We start from the raw sequence: 22,983 nt of genomic DNA on the forward strand, positions 1-22,983 counted from the left end.
TGGAGATGACAATTATGTCTTATTTGAAATTAAGATCTTTCCCCTGAAGATTTTGCTGGTATACAGTACAGTGATACTGGCTGAGCTCTTCATCCTGTGTATGGTCATTTCACTATGCCCTCCTATTATTGATGTGATATCTGTTGAAATGCCCACCAGCTCTTCCATTGTTGACATCAAGACTTCACTTTATTCTGGGTATGGATAAACAAATCCTCACCTATTCTTTGTACATGCAACAATCCTAATTTGATGTGAACTTCAAAAATCTGTCACACCATACAAAACTGCTGCTGGCTGAGCAGTCTGTAGTTTCAACTGTTGCTGGGGAGAAGTGCACATTTGCCACATTTTTCAGCTGATTTCAGGGGCCGAACCTGCCTTACAACAGATGAGTACATTCTCGGCACTATACAAGTAAAAGGTAGTAGCACATCTCACAGTCTAACATATTGCTGGATTCCACGAGGGCTTATTTTGCTTTATTTCAATGTTATTTTGTGTTTATGTGCATATTTTTTAATCTCTGCAGATTTAATTGTTATTAAATATTTGCGATTATCAGTTGAGGTAAGGCTGTGTTTCCAGGCTTGGCCCAGTCAAAGATAGGCCTTTCTAGGGCAGTGGGTGCTCTCAGGAGTACACTGGGCATTCACTATGCCTTGTTGTTCACGGCTGGAAACTCAACTCATTTGATTTTTTTTTTGGTTTGAAGCTTCAGTAGAACAATTTCCTCCTCCTATAACAACAAAATTTTAGTTGACCAAGGATAATGAAATACATCTCCCTGCCATATTCTTTTTGTACCTTCTGGAAGATAAATATGAATTTATTAGTGGTTTTTTTTTAATTAAATCTGTTAAGTTTAATGTAGTGCCTCTTCAAGTTGAAAAATTTTGGCATTGCAACTTTCACTTGCCAATTGAACATGCTTTCAGACATCTGCCTTCTGCAAACCAGTACTTTTCCATCCAAAGCCTCACCTTTTTTATGTTTTATCTGCCATGTTCCTTTTCTTTTCTAGGGCCTCTTCTTATGCTCATTCTTTCCATATGAATGTTGTTATCACTAGTCCTTCATTCCCCTTGATCATCTCCCAGGGCTCCTTTATGTTAGACACTAAATCCATGTATTCACCTGCATTGCTAAGGACCATAGTCCCAACCTCATTCCCATCACATGCAACCAATAAAACACTAAGGGCAGATCCAAGACTATTTGGTCTAAATGCTAACAGCATTTCTCTTGTGTGCACTCCAAAAGGATTTGGTGTTATCTACTGTCATTTCTCCTCCAAGTCCATACATAGGCCAAATGCCCAATTTGTATGCTTCAAAACAAGCAAACAGAGCCCTTTTTTGGCAATCAGGCATCTTCCATGTAAGATTGAGATAATGATGGTTTTCTCTTTGCTAGACGATGGGTTAGGATTGATAATAAGTCCATGTAATGTATTACCAATTGTCGAGAGAAAATGTCAGATGTATAGTTAAACTGTCCAGGGCTTAAGGTAGCAGCTCTGGGCACTCGGTGCATGACAGATGACTTAATGCAGCATTTCACAGTTCAGATTCTGTTAAAAGTTGAAGGAGGACTCGTGTTGCTCCATCATTAGCCATGAAAATACCATCTGGCCCTTAGCTTTTTGTGACTTTACTATGCAAATGTAATAGGTTTGTTAATTATCCATTTAAACTTGTCACGGAGAGTCTGATAATTAATTGCATAACTATGTAATGAATTGTTTGTCAGCTGTTAACAGCTATCAATAAAAAGTCTGGAATCTTGAGCAATGTGTACTGAAACAATTGTAGTGCAATTGCAATGCACTTTGTTGGAGACATTTTAACAAGTTCTAAAATGGAAAAGAAAAGTTTCTATTTTGTTTTTCCCTTAATCTAATGTGTTTCAATTTAGTATTCTGTACTCTCAATGTGGTCTCCTCAACATTCGGAGACCAAATATAAATTGTTTTAATGCGTTGTAGAACACGTGTGTTTTGAATGCAGGTTGACAGCCTTGCAGGGTTCCTTGTTAACTTCAAGGCCTCAATCTCACTTTCTGCCTTCCTAATCCATTCCGATTATATAAAAAAACGTGCTTTTGAAACACTAGCTCATCTAATGACCAAGCACTTTTCAGTCTTCCAGACATAACTGAACCTAATCACAGACCTTCATTGTTGATCCCTCGTCCCAGCCTCTGTACCTGCTTATGATTTGTACTTAAAATATTTAACTATTTCTTATGTAATGATGTTCTCATGAAACTCAATGTTTGCACAAATGCTGCATATTTCTAGCACTTTCCATTTTTATTCCTTTTTGTGTTAAATTGGGTATAAGAATAGCAACACTGAATTTGCCAAATGTGAAATATTCTCCATTTGTTTCTGTGTTCAAATCATCATTGATTATCGAGATTTACTTCATGACCCATTGTCCACTATATTTCTAGATTCCTGTTAGCTTGCACTCTAGTAATTCTGGGAATAATTTAAGTTGACATGCAGTTAAACTCTGAAACTCCCTACTCCACAGTACGTGAAAGATCCCTACATCAGTGCAATTACTGTGTGATGTATTACTGAACTGTACTGCCTGGAAATTTAATGACTTTGTCTTGTTTAGTATTATACAATTGAAATTTGGTTTTTTTCCCCTCTCTCTCTCAAAACTATTGTTTTATATTGCTCAGAAAATTCAGCTGGACACCTCCCATTGTAAATCATGCTTGCCCAGAACCATATTTTGTGCAGCATGTGTTCAGGATGATATCAGTCCTTGTGCAAAGCTCCTTGTGGAGTATTGCAGCTAAACCTGGACGCGTAATCCTCGAGATGTCCACTGTTGGCATTCTTGGGGAATGTGGTCTTGCACCCATAGAGCCAATGTGGGAGACCTGCAAAGTACAAGTTACTTCGGCCAGCACCTCTCTTCCACTGCATTAAAAGAAAACTCGTCTCCTGTTTCCTCCTGACATTTTATGCTAACTTGTCCACTGGCTCTTCCTTCCTCCCCTAACCATCCCCAACTCCCCAAAAAAAACACCTCAGTCTCCAAGGACATGCAAGTACTTTTCAGCCTGAATAATTTACTAGGTGTGATCCTTGGCATAAGCTGTATCAGTAAATCTCAGACTGGCTGGAGACAAAGTCACTGTAATTGGCTGCAGCAATAGTAGTTCTATCACTGTTTAGTGTTCAAAGACTCTTCTGAAATACTTAATGTCCAGTTCTTAAGAGCACAATCTTAACTAATGTATCCTGCTTTAACATTTCCCCACTAGTTGCATAACCTACTTTCTGTGTCTACAGCTGCCTGGAGCAAGTTTGGCTGAAAGCTATGGCATTCTAATACACTGACAGGAAAATAAACATATAATTCTTTGTTGAAAATGCATTTTGCAGTATGTGAAGGAATTACTGTTTATTGCATGCAACTGAAAAGAATTGAAACTAATAGTAATTATACAATGTTAAATGGAGATGTTAAATTTTCAGGTGTCACATTCCAAAATGTATATGAACAAACATTTTATTAAATAGTTTGAGTATTTGTGTTATTTCCCCTGCTCATTCATTTGAATACTGTCCTTATATATAAAAAAATACTTGGGAGCACTTTTAGCACGTGCAGATAATTTCCTGTTTATACTAAATTTAGGACTAGAAATATTTGAACCAGTTACTCACATTACAAGATGGTAATTCAAATTTTAATCTCGGGCCTGAATTAATTCTAGCAGATTTATCTAAAATGAAACATTTTAAAAAGAAATATGTTTAATATATATTTTATGAAGTGTTGTTAGTACAAAATTAGCTAAGACTGGGATGGTTAGAAAATGTGCTGCAATAGTCCCTATTTTTCTACTGCACATAACTTGAGTTTTGACGTACTATCTAATGTTTAGAAAGTAAATTGTTAGCAGTTCAGAATAAAAATATTTATTTTCCTCATAGGATATTGATTTCCTTTGAATTCTTAATTTAAATATCTTACTGGTGGTTGGTTGTAATCCAAGTTCTTGCAATAGTTTGGCACCATAAGAGCTCTGGTGGTTTTTTTTGCAGTGTTGAGAGTCCCTCCCCCAAACGTTCACAGTGTTTCAGTGTTTAAGTGGGGCTGCTCCACACGTGGCAGAATGCAGCATTTTAGCTATGTTGATAATTTACTAAAATGTGGAACCATTAAGCACATCAAAAAGCAGTGAAGCACATTCACTGATTAGGATTTCATATTCAGTGTGCACAATGATTTGATTTATCTTGATTTACCTTCTCATTCCAATTTATTGTCATGTTCAGGGAAGTTCGGTTAGGGAGAAATGGAGTTGAAGAAATCAAGCGTCATTCTTTCTTCAAAAATGACCAGTGGACGTGGGACAATATTCGTGAGGGTGAGTACTGATTATGATTATGATCAAGGTATATTTAATATAAATTGCAGGACAATTTTAAATAACAGTAATAAAGTTCAACTTGGCTTAAATAGCTTACCTTTTGAAAATCTTTAACAGAAATTGAGAACATTTGCAGACTATTCATGAACAAAGTTAAATTGCATTCAGTAACACAATTTCTCACTTTGATGCAGTGGAATTTCAATTTTTTTTTTGAAGACCAATGCAGTTAAAATGCTCAAAGTCCACTTGGTCCTAATTTCTCAATGGAAGCAGCATTCAAGTAATGCAGCATTGTACAACAGTTTTATATATCAACAGAAATAACATCGGTAATAGAAAATATGTAGAAATCAGATGTGAGTCTGATTTTTGACTTGCAAAGAATCCTTCAGAGGTCCCTTAGGTTTGTGGATCCTATTTTGCCAAGGTCCATGTTTTCGAAACTGCTTCTGGCAATTCGAAGTTTAAAAAACATACATGTGTAATTTATGCATCACAACCTTAAACTATATTTTCACTTATAACTAACAAAATTCAGTCAGCTGAACAAGAAGTCATTTAAGAGTAACTGACTTTTTTTTGATTTGATCAAATCCTGTTTGATCAAATACTGTCCATCTTAACTTTTTGTTATTTTCTGACTACTTTGAATATAACATTGCTTGAGTATTTTTCTCCTCTGAGAAGTATTTGACCCTATAATCAAAAATGCCATAAACATTTGGATGGTAAAACAAACAAAGATTGTGATTCCAGCACCAGTGCAAGACAGATGCTTGTTGGATAAGGTAGATAAGTTGGATATTGAAAATCATTTAGGTATGACAACACCTCAATCAATCAGTGCTGTGGGTTTTGATATTAAAATAAAATGACGACTACTGTACAATTAGGTTGGAGGAAATGTTGACTTTTAATGTGTAATTTAAAGCCAAAGTTGTTTGAGTATAGTATATTTGGGTACAGAACAGTTAATTCTCCATATTGCTTTGGCAATGAAGGCTTCTGTTTCCTCCTGAAAAGCAGAAAATAAATTTAATCTGATTTTCAGAATGAGCAATAGTTTTCTCTGTATCATTGTTTGTCAGCAGCAACTTGCTATTTTGCATTGCCCAATATGTAACAAAGATGATTATGAATAGTGAAAGATCCATTGGATTAAATATTTTCATATTATTTCTGGATTTGCATGTTATTTTGAGATTTGAAATCTAGGGGGTGGGGGTGTGTAGTGACTAAAGCTTTTGAGTTCTTAATTGAAGTGCTGGTTGTTAATCACGTCCAGTGTGAAAATGGTGTTTTCTTTTAAATATAATTAGACGTGATTGCAGTTTTTGAAGTAAAGAGTTGTCAGCAATCAGTTTTGGTAAATGATTTGACTAATATTTAAGAAGGAAGTGAAGAAGTTTTTAATTTAATCTTTTCTGGTTTACACGTATAATGGAAATTTCTTGACTGCACCCTTGAGTTAAATTGTGCTGTAATATGTGTCATCTGAATTTGATTCTACAGTGGAAGATGAAGGAAAGATTTTTTGAACGAGTGTAATCTCAATTACCAATGCAAATAGGCTTGTTCAGATGAAGATCCTTGGTAATAACATTTAAAAAAAAATTGTGTGCACCAAGAATGACAAAGTTGGTCCAATTGTCTGGTTGTTAATGAGGGCACATATTGGGATATGTATTTTTAATATTATTAAAATCACACCATAGAAGGTGCATTTCACCTATTCCCCTTCAAAGTATATTTGTTTCTTTATTGAAGTATTAACATGGAAAGAATTACAAATAATGGTAAAAGTTCGCATTTTTTTCAAAATTTAACTAAAATATACTTCAGGGCTTCTGAAATGTAGGGCTTTTGGAAACCACATTACAGGTTAAGGACGCAGAAAAAAATTACTGTCCAGTAGTGTGGGTTTAAGGATTAAACATCTACTGCCAGTTCTAAAGGTGCATTTTCCATTGATTTTCTTTGAAGACCACCAGTATGATCCATAGAGGCATTATTCCCTGAATGGCCTTCAAACACTGTTTGAAATGTGTAGCAGTTAGCATAACGCTATTTACAGCGCCAGTGACTTGGGTTTAATTCCCGCTGTTGCCTGTAAGGAGTTTGTATGTTCTCCCCGTGTCTACGTGGGTTTCCTCCAGGTGCTCCGGTTTCCTCTCGCATTCCAAAGACGTGCGGGTTAGGAGCCGTGGGCATGCTATGTTGGCGCCAGAAGAGTGGCGATACTTGCGGGCTGCCCCCAGCGCATTCTCAGTAACGCAAAAAGATGTATTTGACTGTGTGTTTCGATGTACATGTGACTAATAAATCTTAAAATTTAAATTCGCCTAGTGCACTTTCTCCTGTATTGAATATGCTCAGCTGAAACTGTTCCCCACTGGAAGTTTCATGCCTTTAAGCAAGAAATTGCATATCTTGCTACATTATGATATGCATAGAAATTGATCAAATATTATGTTTTTTTAAAGTTTTCAGACATTGGGCACTGGTAGTTTGGCCCAAGATGAATTGAAAACTCAAGGATATCATAAGTGAAGGTTTAATAAAATGGTGTTTGTCAGCGTTTTATGAAATTCAGGTTAATAAAATCTTTCAAGTCTCACTTTCTGTAAATTACTTGAGTGCTGTTTTGACTACCCTATACACTAACTGACCTGTAGAATTTATTTTTCCGAAGTCTTAAAGTTGAGTTTCAGGGCAATGTATGAATTGAAAGTTTGAAAGAAATCAGTAGGGATTTGGTTGTGTGATGTGCAGGACACATACTGGACCACAACATTTAAAATGGCATATAACAGTTTTAGTTTTATATTATTCTTCAGGTACTATATAGGATTCAATGTTTTGTGAACTGTTTTGAGACTTTGTTTTCATAATGCAGTAGAATTCCAATAACCTAGTACCCTTGGGACTTTGGTGCCAGACTGGCAGATTTCCTGGACTAATGGATGTTGCTCCTATTAATATCATAACCCCACTTTTAATTAACTTTCAGATGTTATACAGTAGTATGATACATTTTTCAGTGAATTACTTGAATTTAAAGTAGTGCAGGAAATGGGGCACCTGTAAGTTTAAAGAGTGTGGGGAAACTGTCATGGTGCGCTTAAAAGAGACGTGAGAACCAGAGCCCTGGTGAATTTATAAGGAGGACTAGAAACAGGGCCAGTTGAGTTCATAAGGAACTCTAGAATGGTGCCTAAATAAGTTCAAAGGGAGTATCGGAAATACTTCCAGGTGAATCAGATGCTGAGCCATCAGGATTTCTGAACAATCAGATAGGGGATTATTGGAGTTGTATTCTTCTTCCAAAAAAAAACTCGTAGACTGTGAATTATCATTAAATGAATGAAGATATCTTTTTGTGATGTTAATCACATAAATATGTCAATAAATTATTTTAAACATTTTTGTGCATGGTGGAAGATTATGACTTGATATAGTTTCTGCTTGTGTGGATGTGTCACATCTCATTCAGTTTATTTTTTGCCAACCTTAAGTGCAATCTGTCATTGTTAGGCCTTATTAGTCATCAGCACTTCCGTTACTTACAATTCTCACTACTATTTTTGATCAACATTTACTTAGATCATTGACAGATGTTTAATGAATAAATAGATCAGTTTTGAAAATTCTTAAGGATATCACATACTTGTGCACATTGATCACTCGCATCCAGAACAGTTGATGATCTGTGACATAAATCAAATATTTTTGTTCCTAATTAATTGCATACGTAAATTAGAGGTGTCAGATTCAATAAAGTGCCAAATTAGTTATTTGATGAAGCTGTTTTTTTTAAACTATGAAGAACAGATTAACTTCACATCTAAAATATTCCCTGTGCATATCATATGGAGGAAACTCTGGTTATTTGTAAAGACCAGAAACTGATTCCAGGCTTAGTTAACTTTCAGTTTTTATCCTCCTTCATAACACTACTTTACTATAGCTACTCAAGATGTCCATTAACTGTCGGTCACATTTGATCCTCGTTGTGTTAATTTTTGATCAATGGATGTGTTATGATTAGGTACAAAGCTGATGGCTTTATATTTTACTATTATGCACATAAATAAAACTAAATTTTATTATTGGCAAATGAGAATAAATGCTGTTCATTACACTTCCAAACCTGAACATTTTTTTGGATTAATTTTGGGTCAGGACTGAAATAGAATCTTGAAAAGAAAAATGAAATTAATTCTATAAATAAAACTTGGCATGCAGAGACTGTATTGTTAAATGATCAAACTGTGGTACAAGTTAGCAGATTCAGTTGTAGTACTATGGCAGGAGTATAATATCCCAAGTTTTACAGTTGACAGATATTAGACATTACATTATACTGAAATGTCAGTTTTTTCATTTATATTGAAGACCTAAAGCTTCTGAGGTTTATAAGGTTCCTGGGTGGTGGTAAAGAAGCAAAAGCTAATCTCTTATTTTTCTCTCTTTGTAACACACAGCTGCAGCCCCTGTTGTGCCTGAATTGAGCAGCGACATAGACACAAGTAACTTTGATGATATTGAAGATGATAAAGGAGAAGTAGAAACGTTTCCAACCCCAAAAGCCTTCGCTGGGAACCAGTTACCTTTTGTAGGATTCACATATTTCAGAGATAGCCAGTAAGTTCTTAATACTTGTACCTTAAATACAGTAGAAATTTGTATTCGATAGTGTAGAATTTATACACTGCTATATTCAGTGGGATCAATTAACATTTAGAAATTCTACAAAATAATTCCCTTTTTATGAATTAACAATCCCATACTGTTGTGACTGAAAGTTGCAAGAAAATGAGGGTACCATATTGCATTGTATTTATGCAACGCACAACTCACTGAATGAACAACATTGGAGATCGATCCATGACATAACACTAAAATCATGATTAAGTCAATATTACTTAACAGTTGTACTTGAGAGCATTCTGTTACTACTATCTGACAGATTTAATACTAAATTTCAAATTCCAGCTTTGTCTAAGTTTTCCCATTGTGCTTCTGACATTGTGGTTTACAACCAAATTGAACTGTTAAACTGCATCACAAGTATTCAGAGCACAAAGTGTTTGTTAACATGTTCATTTAACTAACGGTTATTTAAAACTATGACTGCGCTATATCTGTTGTAGTGTTCATTGTATAAAACAAAAGTGCATTTTATTACAATGTTGGTTCGAAGAGGGATGTAATAAAAAAAAAGATGGCTTTCAAGGAGACCTCTGACATAGGTGTGTGGGAAGTCAAGTGGAAGAATATTGGAAAGTTCCAGAGAATGGGAGTAGCGATGGGTGTAGTGAGCATGCACAAACATGGGACTGAAAGAGATTGCAGAAATAGGGTGGTGCAGGCCATTTGAGATTTGAATATGAGAGCTTGAATCTTTGTCAGTGGGGATAAAAATTTGGTGAACCTTGCAGTATAAATAAGTGTGTGCCTCTCTTCAGAAGAGGACTTGGATGGCATTGGGGTTTGTGATGTTTCAATTTTTAAATTGCTAAACTTAATGTCACAATAATGATATTAACCTTTTGAGTTGTCCATTTTTAGTGATGTAGGCAGTACAAAAATGGTGATACAATTTACTATTGTATTGAGTGGATATGGAAAGTAGATTTCTATTTATGCACTTTGGTATTTCTGTTGATTTCATGAGATTAACTAATCTTTCAATTGTTAGATATTGAATGTAACTGCTGTGGTTGTTTTATGTATTTGTTTGAAAAGACTGGGCAAAGACTTGTCACAAAGACGGTGCTGAGCCAGCTTTCTCGGGTAGAAAAACTTGTGGAAGTGGAAGATGATCAGAATGTGAAACACGTCACTATAGTAATAATAAAGTGAACTCCAGCATTCGTATTAACATGGCCTATCACATATTTTTCCAAAAGAGAAAAACAAGCTCAGAACATAAGATAGACTTCAAATATTACAGTCAGCAATTCTGTCACACCTTTGTTTCCACATTGTTATTTGCTTAATTCTTTTCATAATTCAAGTGTCAGTAGGATGTTTTTGATAATTTTGAGTACTTTGATTAGATTTGCTTTTACCCTTCCTTATTCCATTGTAATAGTCTGACATGTTTAATCTTCAGTGACTGTAACAATTTCAGTGTGGTGTAATTCTAACTGCGTTTACATTTCAAAAAGGTTCAAAGGTAGCGTTAACGCCTTTATTAAGTAAATTATAATCTAAATTTCACTGCATGTTGTTTACATATTGTTAGAACTCTTGAAGTAGTTGCACTATTCTAATACATAAAGTTGTTAGGAGCAAGTGGAATGTATCCCCCGTCGCCACTGCTCTAATGCAAAACTTTGTGTTGTTGTTTTAGTACTATCTTATTTTGCAACATGTAGGCTTCCATTCAGGCAAACCTTTTACTTCCTTTGGTGGAGAAAGTGGCATTCTTCTTGAAAGATTTTTGTTTAATTAGACCCAGTACCCCAGATTTTTTGTAACCCAACATATAAACAATGACTAGGACATCAGTACAGTTCCTTTCTAAAACTTGGGGCTGATTGTATTTCAATTGGACCAGGCACCAGAACTCTCCAGTATTTCATGAGTGAATGGAAGCACTGAATGACCAGGAACTAATTTGTTTGCAATAATTGTTCACCTGCATTGGGTGCCTTTGAACAGCACTTTGGATTGAATGAATTTCCATCTTCGCTGTCTAGCTGAGATTTTCTTACTCAACCTATATCAAAGGTGGAGCACTAGTGTTCTGTGTGACTTGGCTGATAATTGAATAAAAATGCTGAGCCAAATTGTACTCTTGTCTTGAATGAAAGCCCCAGTATTGTCATGGCAGCAGAAGTTCCCTAATTAAGTCATCTTTCCCCTCAGGTTGCTAAGTGACTTGCCTGCATCCTATAAAGAAAATGAGCCCAATTTACCCAATAAAATTGAGGTGAGTACTAGTATGGTTTATAGTTATTGTGGAAAGCAAGTACTAGTTTTTTGCTTTAATTATTTAAAATGTTTTTCTATTTCAATAATGTTGTTTGTTGTAATTACCATTCTGTGGGAAAATCTTTAAATTTTTGGTTTTTAATCTTTGAATGGCTTGAATATTGAAATGCAGGGTAGAAATTCAATTTATTCATTGGAGATATGGAAAAAATTAAGATACCAAATAGCTGCAACAGGTCATAAGATAGCAGAACAGACAGGCAAGTGACAGAATTAAATACAGAAGTGTGAAGGATTGTGTTTTGGCAGAAGGGATGGGGAAAGGCATTTAGACTCAATGACTGTTAAAAAGACAGAAACAGAGCCTGTGTGTGTGTGTGTGTGTGTACATGAAGTTTTTGAAGGTGAGAGATTAGTTAGCAGGGCAAGTTGAACTCTGGGCTTCATGAAAAGAGTTAGGAGGTCTAGTAACAAGAGAAAGTTATGCTGAACCTTTATGAAACATAGGTTAAGTCACAATCAGAATATTGCATCCAGTTCTGTTCGCTGCACTTCATCGGGGTGAAGGGGCTTGAGAGGATACAGAAGAGATTTATCAGAATGTTTCCAGAGGTGAGGGATTTTAGCTATAAGATTAGGTTAGAGAAGCTTACTGGTTGTTCTTGAAACAAAGGAAGCTAAAAGGTTTGAAGTTGCACAAGGTTATGGAAGATATAGCTAAGCTTGACAAAGAAAACCTGTTCCCATTAGCTGATGATAAAAAGACGAAGGAGGATATGTAAGGTTTTGGGCAAAATATACATGAAGAATATAAGGGAGAATTACTTTAATGCAATGAATGGCAAACGTATTAAACATGCTGTCCATAATGGCTGTGGAGCTGGAGACTATCAACAGTCCCAAAAGGAAATGGGAGAGGTAGAAATAAATTATGATCCACAGCTGGAATATGACATACGTTCTAGTCACCACACTACAGAAACAATACAGAAGTCCTTGAGAGGGTGCGAAAAAGATTTATCAGAATAATTCCAGAGTTGAAAAGAGAATGGGCCAATCTGGGTTGTTTTATAGAGTCCATTTGGGTCAAGTGGCTTCCTGCTCTTTAATAACTCCCTGATATCAACAATGATTAGGATTTGCACTTGGCTATTAATAGTACTGGAAAATATTAAATACTATACTGAGGATTTTGAATAATTAAGAGTGCTAGGTAAATAATAAATGATAGTGTATATCTCTCCTTCAAGATGTTAATTAATGTTATTCTCTTATTGTATTGAAAGTAAATAACAAGGGTCAATGCGGTTATTAGGTTTATGTGAATATACACTGATAATATTGAAAGCAGTTTATAAATGATAGAGAGGGTCTAAACCTAATAGAAACCTTGTAAGGGCTGATGAAAAAAGATAACAGGTAGCAACAGTTTTTTGTGAAGAGGGCAGGAGAGGCAGCAGGAGTTCCTGTCCTGTTTTGCTGGGTTATAAATAATGCAAGTGTTTTTTCCCTACCAAACTTTCATATGAACTAGCCAGCATGAACTAATGTATTAAGCACTCAGATGTTTCAAATTCAGCTGGAATAGAAAAGAAACAATGAAAAGTGGTTTCCTCTTTGTATCTTCTAAAAGCCTTTGAAAATAATTATCTGTGGAATATTGTCTATATATTTTCTGAAATTTTGTCGTATTTCATTATAGTCTGCAAAACTACAGAAAAAGATGCACCAGCTTGAAGAACAATTGAGCAATGAAATGCAAGCCAAAGATGAAATGGAGCAAAAATTTAGGTATATCACAGGACAAATTTTTGTAATAATTCGCACTAATAGATTGAGTCACTTGTGCTTTTTGTCTGTAGAATATAAAATGACTTTGTTGTTTTATAGGGAGCCCAGCAATAATTGTTGCTGCTCTGAGGATGTGGCTAAAGGACATCATTGTAATGGCAACAATTACTTCTGGACTCCCTATAAAAAATCATTTTACTCTGAATCATAACTTGTACCGTGTGTAACTGGAAGCCTGTCACTGGAACCAAATTGTTCGCATTTAAATGTTTTGCTGTCTCAATGATCAGCTTCACCTTGATGGGCATGATTCAAATGCAAAGGAATACCAGAAATCACATATAGTTGAATTTTTTAAGATGTTGAAGTCATAGAATCATAAAGCATGGGAACAAGCCCTTTGGCCCACTGAATCCATGATGATGATTAAGCATCTATTAATCTAAAATAATTCCTTTTTATCCTCCCTACATTCCCCTGAGCTTCCCTGAGATTCTACTACTTGCCTGCACTGGAAGCAATTTACAGTGGCCAAGTAACCTATTGACCTGCATGCCTTTGGGATGTTGGGATGAAATCCCTGCAGTCCACACAGCACTGGAGATCAGGATTGAACCTGGGTTGCTGGGAATGTGAGGCAGTAGCTCCACTCGCTGTGGCATGGTACTGCTATGTATGGATTGGTTACATAATCCTATTAATTTAAGAACATCTGAGAAGGTTTTTTAAAAGTCATATCCTATATGCAATGAAATTGTTAATTGCTGTGAATAAATGGTTACCTGACACAAAAGACCTCACATAGCCTATAATGACTTGCAGCCAATGAATTAACTTGGTTACCTGGTTACTTTTTGCAGAAGCTCTAAGGGGGAGAGTGAGGGAAGAGTGGACAACAAATTGTGACAATTTCCTTCCACCCCAAACTTCTGTCCTGTTAAGGACAAGGTGATGTTGGGCTCATTTATCACAGACTCATTAACCACATTTCAAAGCACAATATAACCTTCTGCTCAATCCCCACTAAGCAGTGCAGCTAAATGTTTATAAATGCCATGAGTGTTGGTCTTATTTTGGATGGCATGGCCCAGTTGTCCTTGGCCCTCAAGTCAGGGTGGAGCTGCAATGGTCAGCGGGATCTCCGTCAAGAAAACCCAAAGACTTAATAGGAATGTGTAGGAATAGGAATAAGAAAATGCCTTGCTGTACCTTGTCCCCTGACTCCTTGGTGCAGTGTGTTGTTGAGGTTGGCCCTTTGCATTTCTGCCCAGGTAAGTGCAGGTGGGCTGGGACCACAACTAGCTGGCCCAGTTCGAGAACATTCAGCCCCTTATTTTCAGGGAATGTACCTTGGGTGTACTTGCATTGGATTTTACATTCTGCAAAGAGAAGTGATGTTACTGCAAAATGAATGAAGTTCCCTTGATGCCTTTATCCTGTAGTACTTTAATGATGCCTTTATCCTGTAGTACTTTAATGATGCTATGTTAAATACACTGAAATACACATAGGACCTTTTGGGCTTCCTCACCATTCATTTAGCGCAACTGACTTTAACTGTTTAGTTATCATGAATTTTATATTTGGTTCTGTTAATATTTAACAACAAATTTTTGATATTATATGATTGAAGGTGGAAAGAACTGCTGATGCACTTGGGGAGGAAATTTGAGAGCTTGGGCGCTTGTTGATTAAATTCAGTGTTTAATCAGTAGTAATTAAATTTTAGAGATTATCATGAGGCCAAAATTGGACAAGCATGGGAGGAATTGTTGGGCTGGTGATGTTACTGAGATGGGAATGGCAAGACGATGTACAAGTTGGTAAATAAGGATGAACTTTTTCACATTGAGGTGTTAATTAGAATCCACAATAAGTGAGCAAATGTGATGTTTGAAAGAAACTTGGTTTGAGTTTAGGTGAAACTCAGATTTGCAGAAAATAAGAGTGCACTGGAATAGTCAAGCTCAGAGGTAACGAAGACATAGGTGAAAGTTTCAGCAAGTGAGCTGAGGGGCCAAATGTGACATTGAGGTTGCAAACCGTCCAGTTATGTTTCAGATAGCAGACTCTGGAACTGAGTTTGTGGCAGGGACCAATATTTGTTCTTCACAATATTTAAGGAAATTCCTGCTCATCTAGTACTGGATCTGGGAGAAGTCGATAATGTAGAGACAACAGCGGTTGAGAGGAAGTACTGATGTAAAATAGGGTTTTGTAAATAGACACCTAGAAACTGGCATTGCTTTCAGATGTTTTTGTTAATGGTTAGCATGTAAATGAGAGGACTTCAAGGGTTAATTTTATGGCGAGGTTGGAGATAATTGCCTAGAAGCAGAAAGAGCAGCCGATGCTGAAGATTCCCTGGTTATAACTGCAGGATGGATAAGAATAGAACTGAATAAGAGTGGCCCCAGCCAGCTGGATGAAAGATGAATTTGACTGACTTTATTCTTTCTGTTCACTAATATTAATCCCCAATTATTTGGGGAGAGCTCCAAAGTAAAGGCTGACATCAAGGGAAGCATAAGTGGACTTCATCTTAACTGTAATAATTGAAATTTCACACAGCAAAATGCATATTCTGCATAGTTGTTGTCTCTTGCAGGGTTGATGGTGAAAGTGTCAACACACTTGCAGGTGCACTAGTATGATGTGTATGTTTAAAGAAGAAAATACTATTTATTGTTTCAACAGAAACTTATCAGCTAAGATAATTGGAAAAATAGAATTAACATTTTGAATCTCTTCTATTTTGCTTCAAGTTTTGTTTCAGGACTTGATCTTCACTTGACTTTTACCATTTCATTTGTAGAACCACAAGTAGTCGTCTGGAAAAGATATCCAAAGATTTGGAAGATGAGGTACAGTTTTTAATGTATTTTCTACCAGGTGCTCTTTAATTTTTGTCTATAATTTAAATGAATTGAATTTGGTTGTATGAATAGCTTGAACTTGTTCTTAAATATTGTCGTCTTGTTGCCTGTATTTCTGATGATTTGTTTAGCCAGAAAAGCCAAGTGAAGAGTACACATTTAATAATCCTGTGGTCTATCTAAAAAAAAAATGAATAAGTAAATGAAATAAAAGTTTATGCTTGGACAGGAAAGGGAAGTTATGGATAAGATAGTAACTGGAAGAGATGTTATAGAAATGTTAGTTTTAAGGTTACTTAAGTTTTAATAATTCTATTGGATTGCATTCTCTTTGAGCAGAAAAAAGCATTAGTTCAACCTTTCAGTCATCATTGGATTCAGCTCTAATACAAGGGTGCAGAAGGATTGTTAATGTTACATCACCGTTCAAGAAAGAAGAATAAACCAGGAAATTGCACTTGGTCAACATACCCTCTCTGTTGGGGAAGTTAATGGATGCTATTATCAATAACAAAATAAACTTTTGTTTGGAAAGATCTGTGTTGATCAGAGAGTCAGCATAAATGTATGAAGTGAAAACCTTACTACTTAAAAGACTGGGTACAGTAGCAAAGTGGTTAAATTACTGAACAAGCAGCAAGACATCTGGATCATTGATCAAGGGCATGAGTTTGAATCCCATGAAGACAGCTGGAGAATTCAAATTAGTGTTTAATTTGAAAAAAGGCTGGTTTCAAGTAAATACCTGTCCCCTTATTTACTTTCAGAGAAGGAAAGCTGCCATCCTTACTTGGTCTGGCTTATTTACAACTCTACACCTGCCAGTCGAGTTGACTTAAATTCCTCCTTTACTTCAGGAGCAATTATGGTGGACAATAAATCCATGACATAGACATCTGTGCCCTGGGAACAAATAAATAAAAATATGCAATTGAATTTTTTGAATAAAGATTGATCAGGGTGGTGCAGTTGATGTAAATACATGTTCTTCAGAAATTATTTGATGTGCAGTAGTTAAAAGCACAGAAGTTGCTTGGGTTTGTAAATAAGAAGGGTAGAATATAAATGTAAAGAAAACATATAATAGGGTTCTCTCATCATTGCTTAACCCTCAGTCGGTGTACTAAATAGAAAGGTCTCAGAGGGATTTAAGTAATTCATTTATTTACTCCAGTCCAGAAGAACTATGAATATCTTGTGCTTTTGATGCAAATCCCCAAAAGCAGAAATAGGAATTTAGAGTTCTTATTTAATAGATGGAAACTAATGGGGTATTTGTCTGATATTCTGGTGTGAGCTCCAGACGCTGGAATTGCTGACATTTAACTACAAATATCTATAATCCCTATGTTAGCTTTTTTGCCATAAACACAGAACATTGCATTTAGTTATCCTTTTAATACTAAAAATAAATGCTGAATTTTGTGAAGGAAAGACTATATACCAAATGTGGTTTGAATTTGCACCAGATTAATCAACTTTGGACATTTTGAGGATACAATAACCTGGTGATTATGTCACTGAACTGATAATTCAAATAGAACTGTGTTCAAATCCCATCAATACAGTGTAGCAATTTGAATTCTGCTGAAAAATAATATTAAGCAGTTTCCTTTGCTAAAAATTTCTAATTTTGATGCTTATTTTCTCTACATTTTAGATGATCATTGCAAAAACTAAATACAATCAAAATACAAATGCCTGAAACTAATTCAAAAGCAAAGTTGTTTCATAATGTATCCTTCTATCATTACCATTTTTGGGAAAGGACTACCTACTCTATACAAAATATTTTGATTACTAATTAAACTTCTGCTTTTTAGATAACATGCAGGAAAGATGTGGAATCAGCTTTAAGGCAATTAGAACGAGAAAAAGCACTTCTTCAACACAAGAATGCAGAATATCATCGTAAAGCTGAAATGGAAGCGGATAAAAAACGTGGCTTAGAAAATGAGGGTAGGATCAAAGATATGTACCTTGTATTTCAGATTAAGCTAAAAATTACATAACTCACCAGAACAATAATGGGCTAGTATGCAGCCCAGTGTGCACAATGAAGAAAAATACAGTAGATGTAATAAATCTGAAATAAAATATGTTGAAAATACTTTGCAGGTCAGACAGCGTCTGTGGAGACAAAAGCAGTAAATATTTCAGGCTGATGAGGTTTTATGATGACTAGAAACAATGTAATTTAACAAGTGTCATTTAAGGAAGAGAAATTGGTGGTTGTGGGGGAGGGGTGTTGCTAGTTGGAGGGGAGGGAAGCATGGAAGGAAAGGTCTGGAATTAATTGGAAGGCACAAGAGACTCAGAATTACCATAAGGGTGATGAATCAATAAAGTAAAGAAAGATGGGTCTGGATATCACGTAAGTGGAATTCTGTTGTTCCTTTTTATATTCTCCAGACACTTAAATCAATCTATCACCAATCTGTTTTCCATCCTTTGTCATTTAATCTCTGCAGCATTCTACCTTATTGCAGACCCTTACCCACCACTTTCTATGCATTTTAAAACTTCTTCTAGTTCTGCTGAAAAGATCGTTGACCCAGAACATTAAATCTTGTTCCTCTCCCCACAGATGCTATCTAACATGCTGAGTATTTCCAGAATGTCCTGTTTTTATTGGAGTAATTTATATACTTTTTTAATTTAGTATTTTTTTAACTATTTCATTTGCTATTCAATTTCCAGTTTCCTCATCAATGCAAAGTCCTAATGCAGTTTGGTTACATCTGTTTGATCCACAAGTGTCACCCTGATGTTTCAGTCATAAGTCATCTTAATTTTCTGTCTCACTTGCACTCAAATCTGTTCTTGCCCTCCTTCATTCTTGTAATGAGACTCAACGATGCTTAAGGAACATCTTGGTAAATGTGCTAATCCATTTAACATATGTTCTGATTTGAAGTAAAGAAGGCATTTCAGGAAGGGTTCAAGCTGGCGTAGGGAATGGATTCTCTTTTCCTTGGTTCATGAAGAAAGTACGAGTTCCACATATTTGTTGCTCGGGTTGAGGCTGGAAGGTGTAAGAAAGTAAAATTTAAGAGATAATTTGCCATCCAGGGCGATCATTATTTTTTTTTGGCAGAAAAGAGTTAGAACGAGTGGAGCTGAAACTACTTCTGAATATGTGCTCCCTCTTCCAAAAGGGTCACTTTTATAGGTGAGAGAAGGGGCTGTAACTTGGCATCTGTAGCACAAGTATAGTCTTTTCACCTGTGTGGTTTCCTGCTTGTGTTTACAAATAGGTACTTTACTTCATCATAGCCCCCCCAAATTCTATGACCTTGGGTGGAGCTTGGGTCCTCTATCTATTTTTTCTTCTCCCAACTGTACAAAGTGAGGCAAACCATCCTTGATATTAAATGGCTACCCTTGATATATCATTCACATACCCAACAGCTTTTAACTTTGCTGTGTATTTGGTATTGATATTGCTGGATTGGAATAGTGTGACTTGAGGCACATCTAGCTCTAGAGTACACCTGTTCATCACCTCAGCTGGAATGTTGTTAATGCTCATAACCTTAGCTGCATTGTTTGAACTTCGCTGTTTCTTGATATCACAAGGAGTCATGTGATTGGCTGAAGACTGGCTGAGGGCATAAGGTGGACCATCTATCTTCACTACTTGTGTGTAGTTGAACAGAAATCTTTTCAGTGCTAAAACCATGTGTATTATGAGTTCAGGTCTGGAATAAAAAGGATTATGGAAGAGCACTTGCTGAAAGATTTTGCATTTGCTTCAGCTTTGTTTTTGGCATTTGATTGTTGGATTCTATCATCATTGAATATGTGGATGTTCAACGTGTCTTCTGCTTTGTTAGTTTGTTGTTCTTCATAATTTTGTGGTAGGACTTCAGTATTTTGACCTATTTGATTCTTGGGATCATCCAATTAGTTTTAGGATGCAGTTCAACATACATGAAGTCTTGTCTTATAGCTTCATGTTAGCATTTCATTTTCACTATCGTTTGGTCTGATGCTGAATGCTCCTGTTATTGCCTCAGTGAACAAGGGTTAATCCCTGGCATGTTGGTAACAGTACAATGAGGAATATGCCACACACTGAGATTGCAGATTGGAATGGTGGCATAGGTGCCTCATGGAAACCTATTTTTGAGGCATTGGATCAATTATAAATTTATCACAATTAAAGAATCATTTGCCATGAACAAGTATGCCTTCAGTGAGATAACAGCACTTTGTTTCCAGAAGAGCCCACGTCATGGCCTCTCATACCACTTCCTTGCATCTGCAACAAAATAAATTGATGAAGGCAATGTCAAATAAGTTTCGACTTCAGATGTTCTTTTTATATTTTTCTGAAGGCCTGGATTGCACCTATGCTTCTGAATGTTTGCTTCATTCAGTCAATAGTGGTGCTACCCAGCGAGAGCATATATTGTGTTCTTGATACTCTTAAATTATTCTTTGAAGTTGTGTTCAGTGTAGAGTGGTACTGATTATCAGATGGGAAAAGGAAGTGCTGGTAATCATCAGAAGGTTGTCTTGTCCACAATTAACCTTTTGCTTCAATGGTTCAAGATGTGATTTTTAAGATGGTAAAGCTCTTGCTTGTCATCACTACTGAGGTTGGCCTGCAGTAGATCAGAAGATTACCAGGAGTGTGATTGGTTTGTCTGGGATTTTGGCTGAGCAGCATGATTCTGTAAAGAAATCAGGAAAAAATGGAGATACTCAGCAGATCAGGCAGCGCCTATGGAGAGAAAGAGTTAACATTTCAGGTCAATGTTATACTATCGGAACAAGTCATGACAAGGTGGTCATTAACGTGAAATGTTAACTCTATCTCTGTCCACAGATGCTGACTGAACTGAATATTTCTGGAATTTTGGGTTTTTGTTTCAGTTTTCCAGCATCAGCAATTTTTTGTTTTTATGATTCTTTACCGAGCTCTTGTTTAATTCAGCTCTGGGACATTTCTTCCAGTTTTGGCAGAAATCCCCACATGATAGGAGAGAGGCAATTTTTGTGGAGGAGTTAGACTGGAGTGCCTTTGCCTTTTCAGAATCTGATGCCTAGAACAATGCTAGGCGTTATGTCCGATTTTTGTTGTTAGTGTTTTGTCATAGCTGTTTTATTTAACTGAGTGGTTAGCGGAATTTAAGCACAGTGTACTGTGTCGATGTGGGAATTAGGGAAAGTGATTGGGGAGCCAGTGTGTAAATGTTGCATCCTCATTCAAGGTCTTTAATAGCCACCTGCCATTTCAGAAGTGACGTTATTTACCCCTAAGTGCAAGATGGCATAGAATTGTGTTTGGAATGGCTTGAATTGCTGAAATTTCTCAAAGAATACACAAGCCTTGTATATTATATTTTTAACAAAAGGCATATACCAAAGTGACAGACGTGTAAGAACAGAACGTCAGTATCTCTGTCACTTTACAAATCATCAGCAAGGTTGAAAAACATCATTTTAATAGGTAGTCATGACCATTTTTTTCTTCACAGTTAATAGTCTGAAGGATCAACTTGAAGACCTGAAGAAAAGGAATCAGAACTCCCAAATTTCAAATGAGAAAATGGCTCAATTACAGAGACAGGTTGGTTGTAGAACTTTTTTTTTCACAAATATTGCTTCTTGGTTTAATATAATGGGACTGAAACACTGACACTGACTGCATCTGTGATCCACCTCTGAAGAGGAATTGTTTGAATTTTCATAACTTGGATGGAACCTTGAGTCTTTTAGTCTTTTGTTCAGTTTATTATTTTCCTGGACTAAAATTTGAATGAAAATCTCTTTTTTACTTTAGCTTTTGTTACAATATTAGTTCTGTCTGATCATAGATGATGATACTGTTAAAGAACAGATAGAAGTAACCCTGAACATCCTCGATAATGGCAGAAGTGACATCTTTCAGCCCACAGTGCCAAGTGGACTATCCTTCTTAGCTGCCTCCTGAAGTTCCATCATCACAGCAACCGTTTGTACCCACTGCACCTGAGGTGTAGAAATAACTGAATGTACTCGTTAAAGCAAAGTCTGCAGACCCTGATATATCGCAACAGTGAAATTCTCTAGAATTACCCATGCCCTACCTAGAGTGCCACAATACAACACTGACGTGTGTCTAAAATGTCCTCAACTGACCTTATTAGACCATTTAGACAAAAACCGTGGCTAATTCAACTGTCTTGATTACTGCCCTATCTGTCCATTCTCAGTCAACAGCAAAGCAGTTCTGTCCATTGTTTTCAGGTAATAATTATTCACAAATAAGCTGTTCACCGCAGCTCACTTTGGGCTCCACTGGAGATATCTTGCTCCACTGGAGATATCTTGCTCCACTAGGCACAACTATTTTGTTTTGTTTGTCCCACCTCCCATCAGATGGCAGTTAGTTTTTTTTTAACTAATGTTGGTATGCTCCTTAGCATTGTTCATAATAGCTCAAATACTGAAGCAGTCCATGTCTGCCTGCAGGAAGGCATGTACGATATCAGTAGCACTAATTTTCATGAAGTTGGGTAATCCTTGAAAAGGTATTTCTACTTTCTTGATTTCTTTTAATGAGAAAATACCATTACTGTCTGGATTGTGAAGTTAGTATGTTAATTAGTTGGCAGACATTTCAATGGCTTCTTAAGTAAACTGCCAATCTTAATTTTTTAACCAAGAAAATCAGTCTGCCAACAGTCAGATTCTGTGTTCTTAAAAATGTGGGCCAAGTAATGCTTGATGCGATCTGCTCTTTGATCTCACTCGCTGCACTGTCCTATGGCTGACCTCTTTGTGGCCCGCAGGTTCAAACAGATTAAAAAGCTTGCTGCCATAGCCCTCCTTGGCAGTGAAACAATCTTAGTGACAACTGGGCCTCAGGTGGTATATCCTTATGTCTTGTCCTTTTATTTCCCTGACGGTCTTTCGAAGATCATTAAATTGCTTTTAAATATCACTGATCAGGTACATTTAAAAACAGATCCAAAGG

The 22,983-nt window shown here is 36.3% G+C and overlaps 1 protein-coding gene across 1 annotated transcript in view; it reads left to right on the forward strand.

Annotated features, from left to right (window-relative positions):
* Window positions 1-22,983, forward strand: part of rock2a (rho-associated, coiled-coil containing protein kinase 2a) — a 131,990-nt gene that overhangs the window by 68,262 nt on the left and 40,745 nt on the right. Inside the window, exons 8-14 of the mRNA XM_052024497.1 lie at window positions 4,310-4,401; window positions 8,892-9,051; window positions 11,284-11,347; window positions 13,052-13,140; window positions 15,956-16,004; window positions 17,840-17,975; window positions 21,503-21,594. Of these exons, the coding sequence (XP_051880457.1) occupies window positions 4,310-4,401; window positions 8,892-9,051; window positions 11,284-11,347; window positions 13,052-13,140; window positions 15,956-16,004; window positions 17,840-17,975; window positions 21,503-21,594 (682 nt within the window). The remainder of the gene's footprint in view (window positions 1-4,309; window positions 4,402-8,891; window positions 9,052-11,283; window positions 11,348-13,051; window positions 13,141-15,955; window positions 16,005-17,839; window positions 17,976-21,502; window positions 21,595-22,983) is intronic.

The sequence above is a fragment of the Pristis pectinata genome, chromosome 10 (assembly GCF_009764475.1).
Source record: "Pristis pectinata isolate sPriPec2 chromosome 10, sPriPec2.1.pri, whole genome shotgun sequence".
NCBI lineage: Eukaryota > Metazoa > Chordata > Chondrichthyes > Rhinopristiformes > Pristidae > Pristis > Pristis pectinata.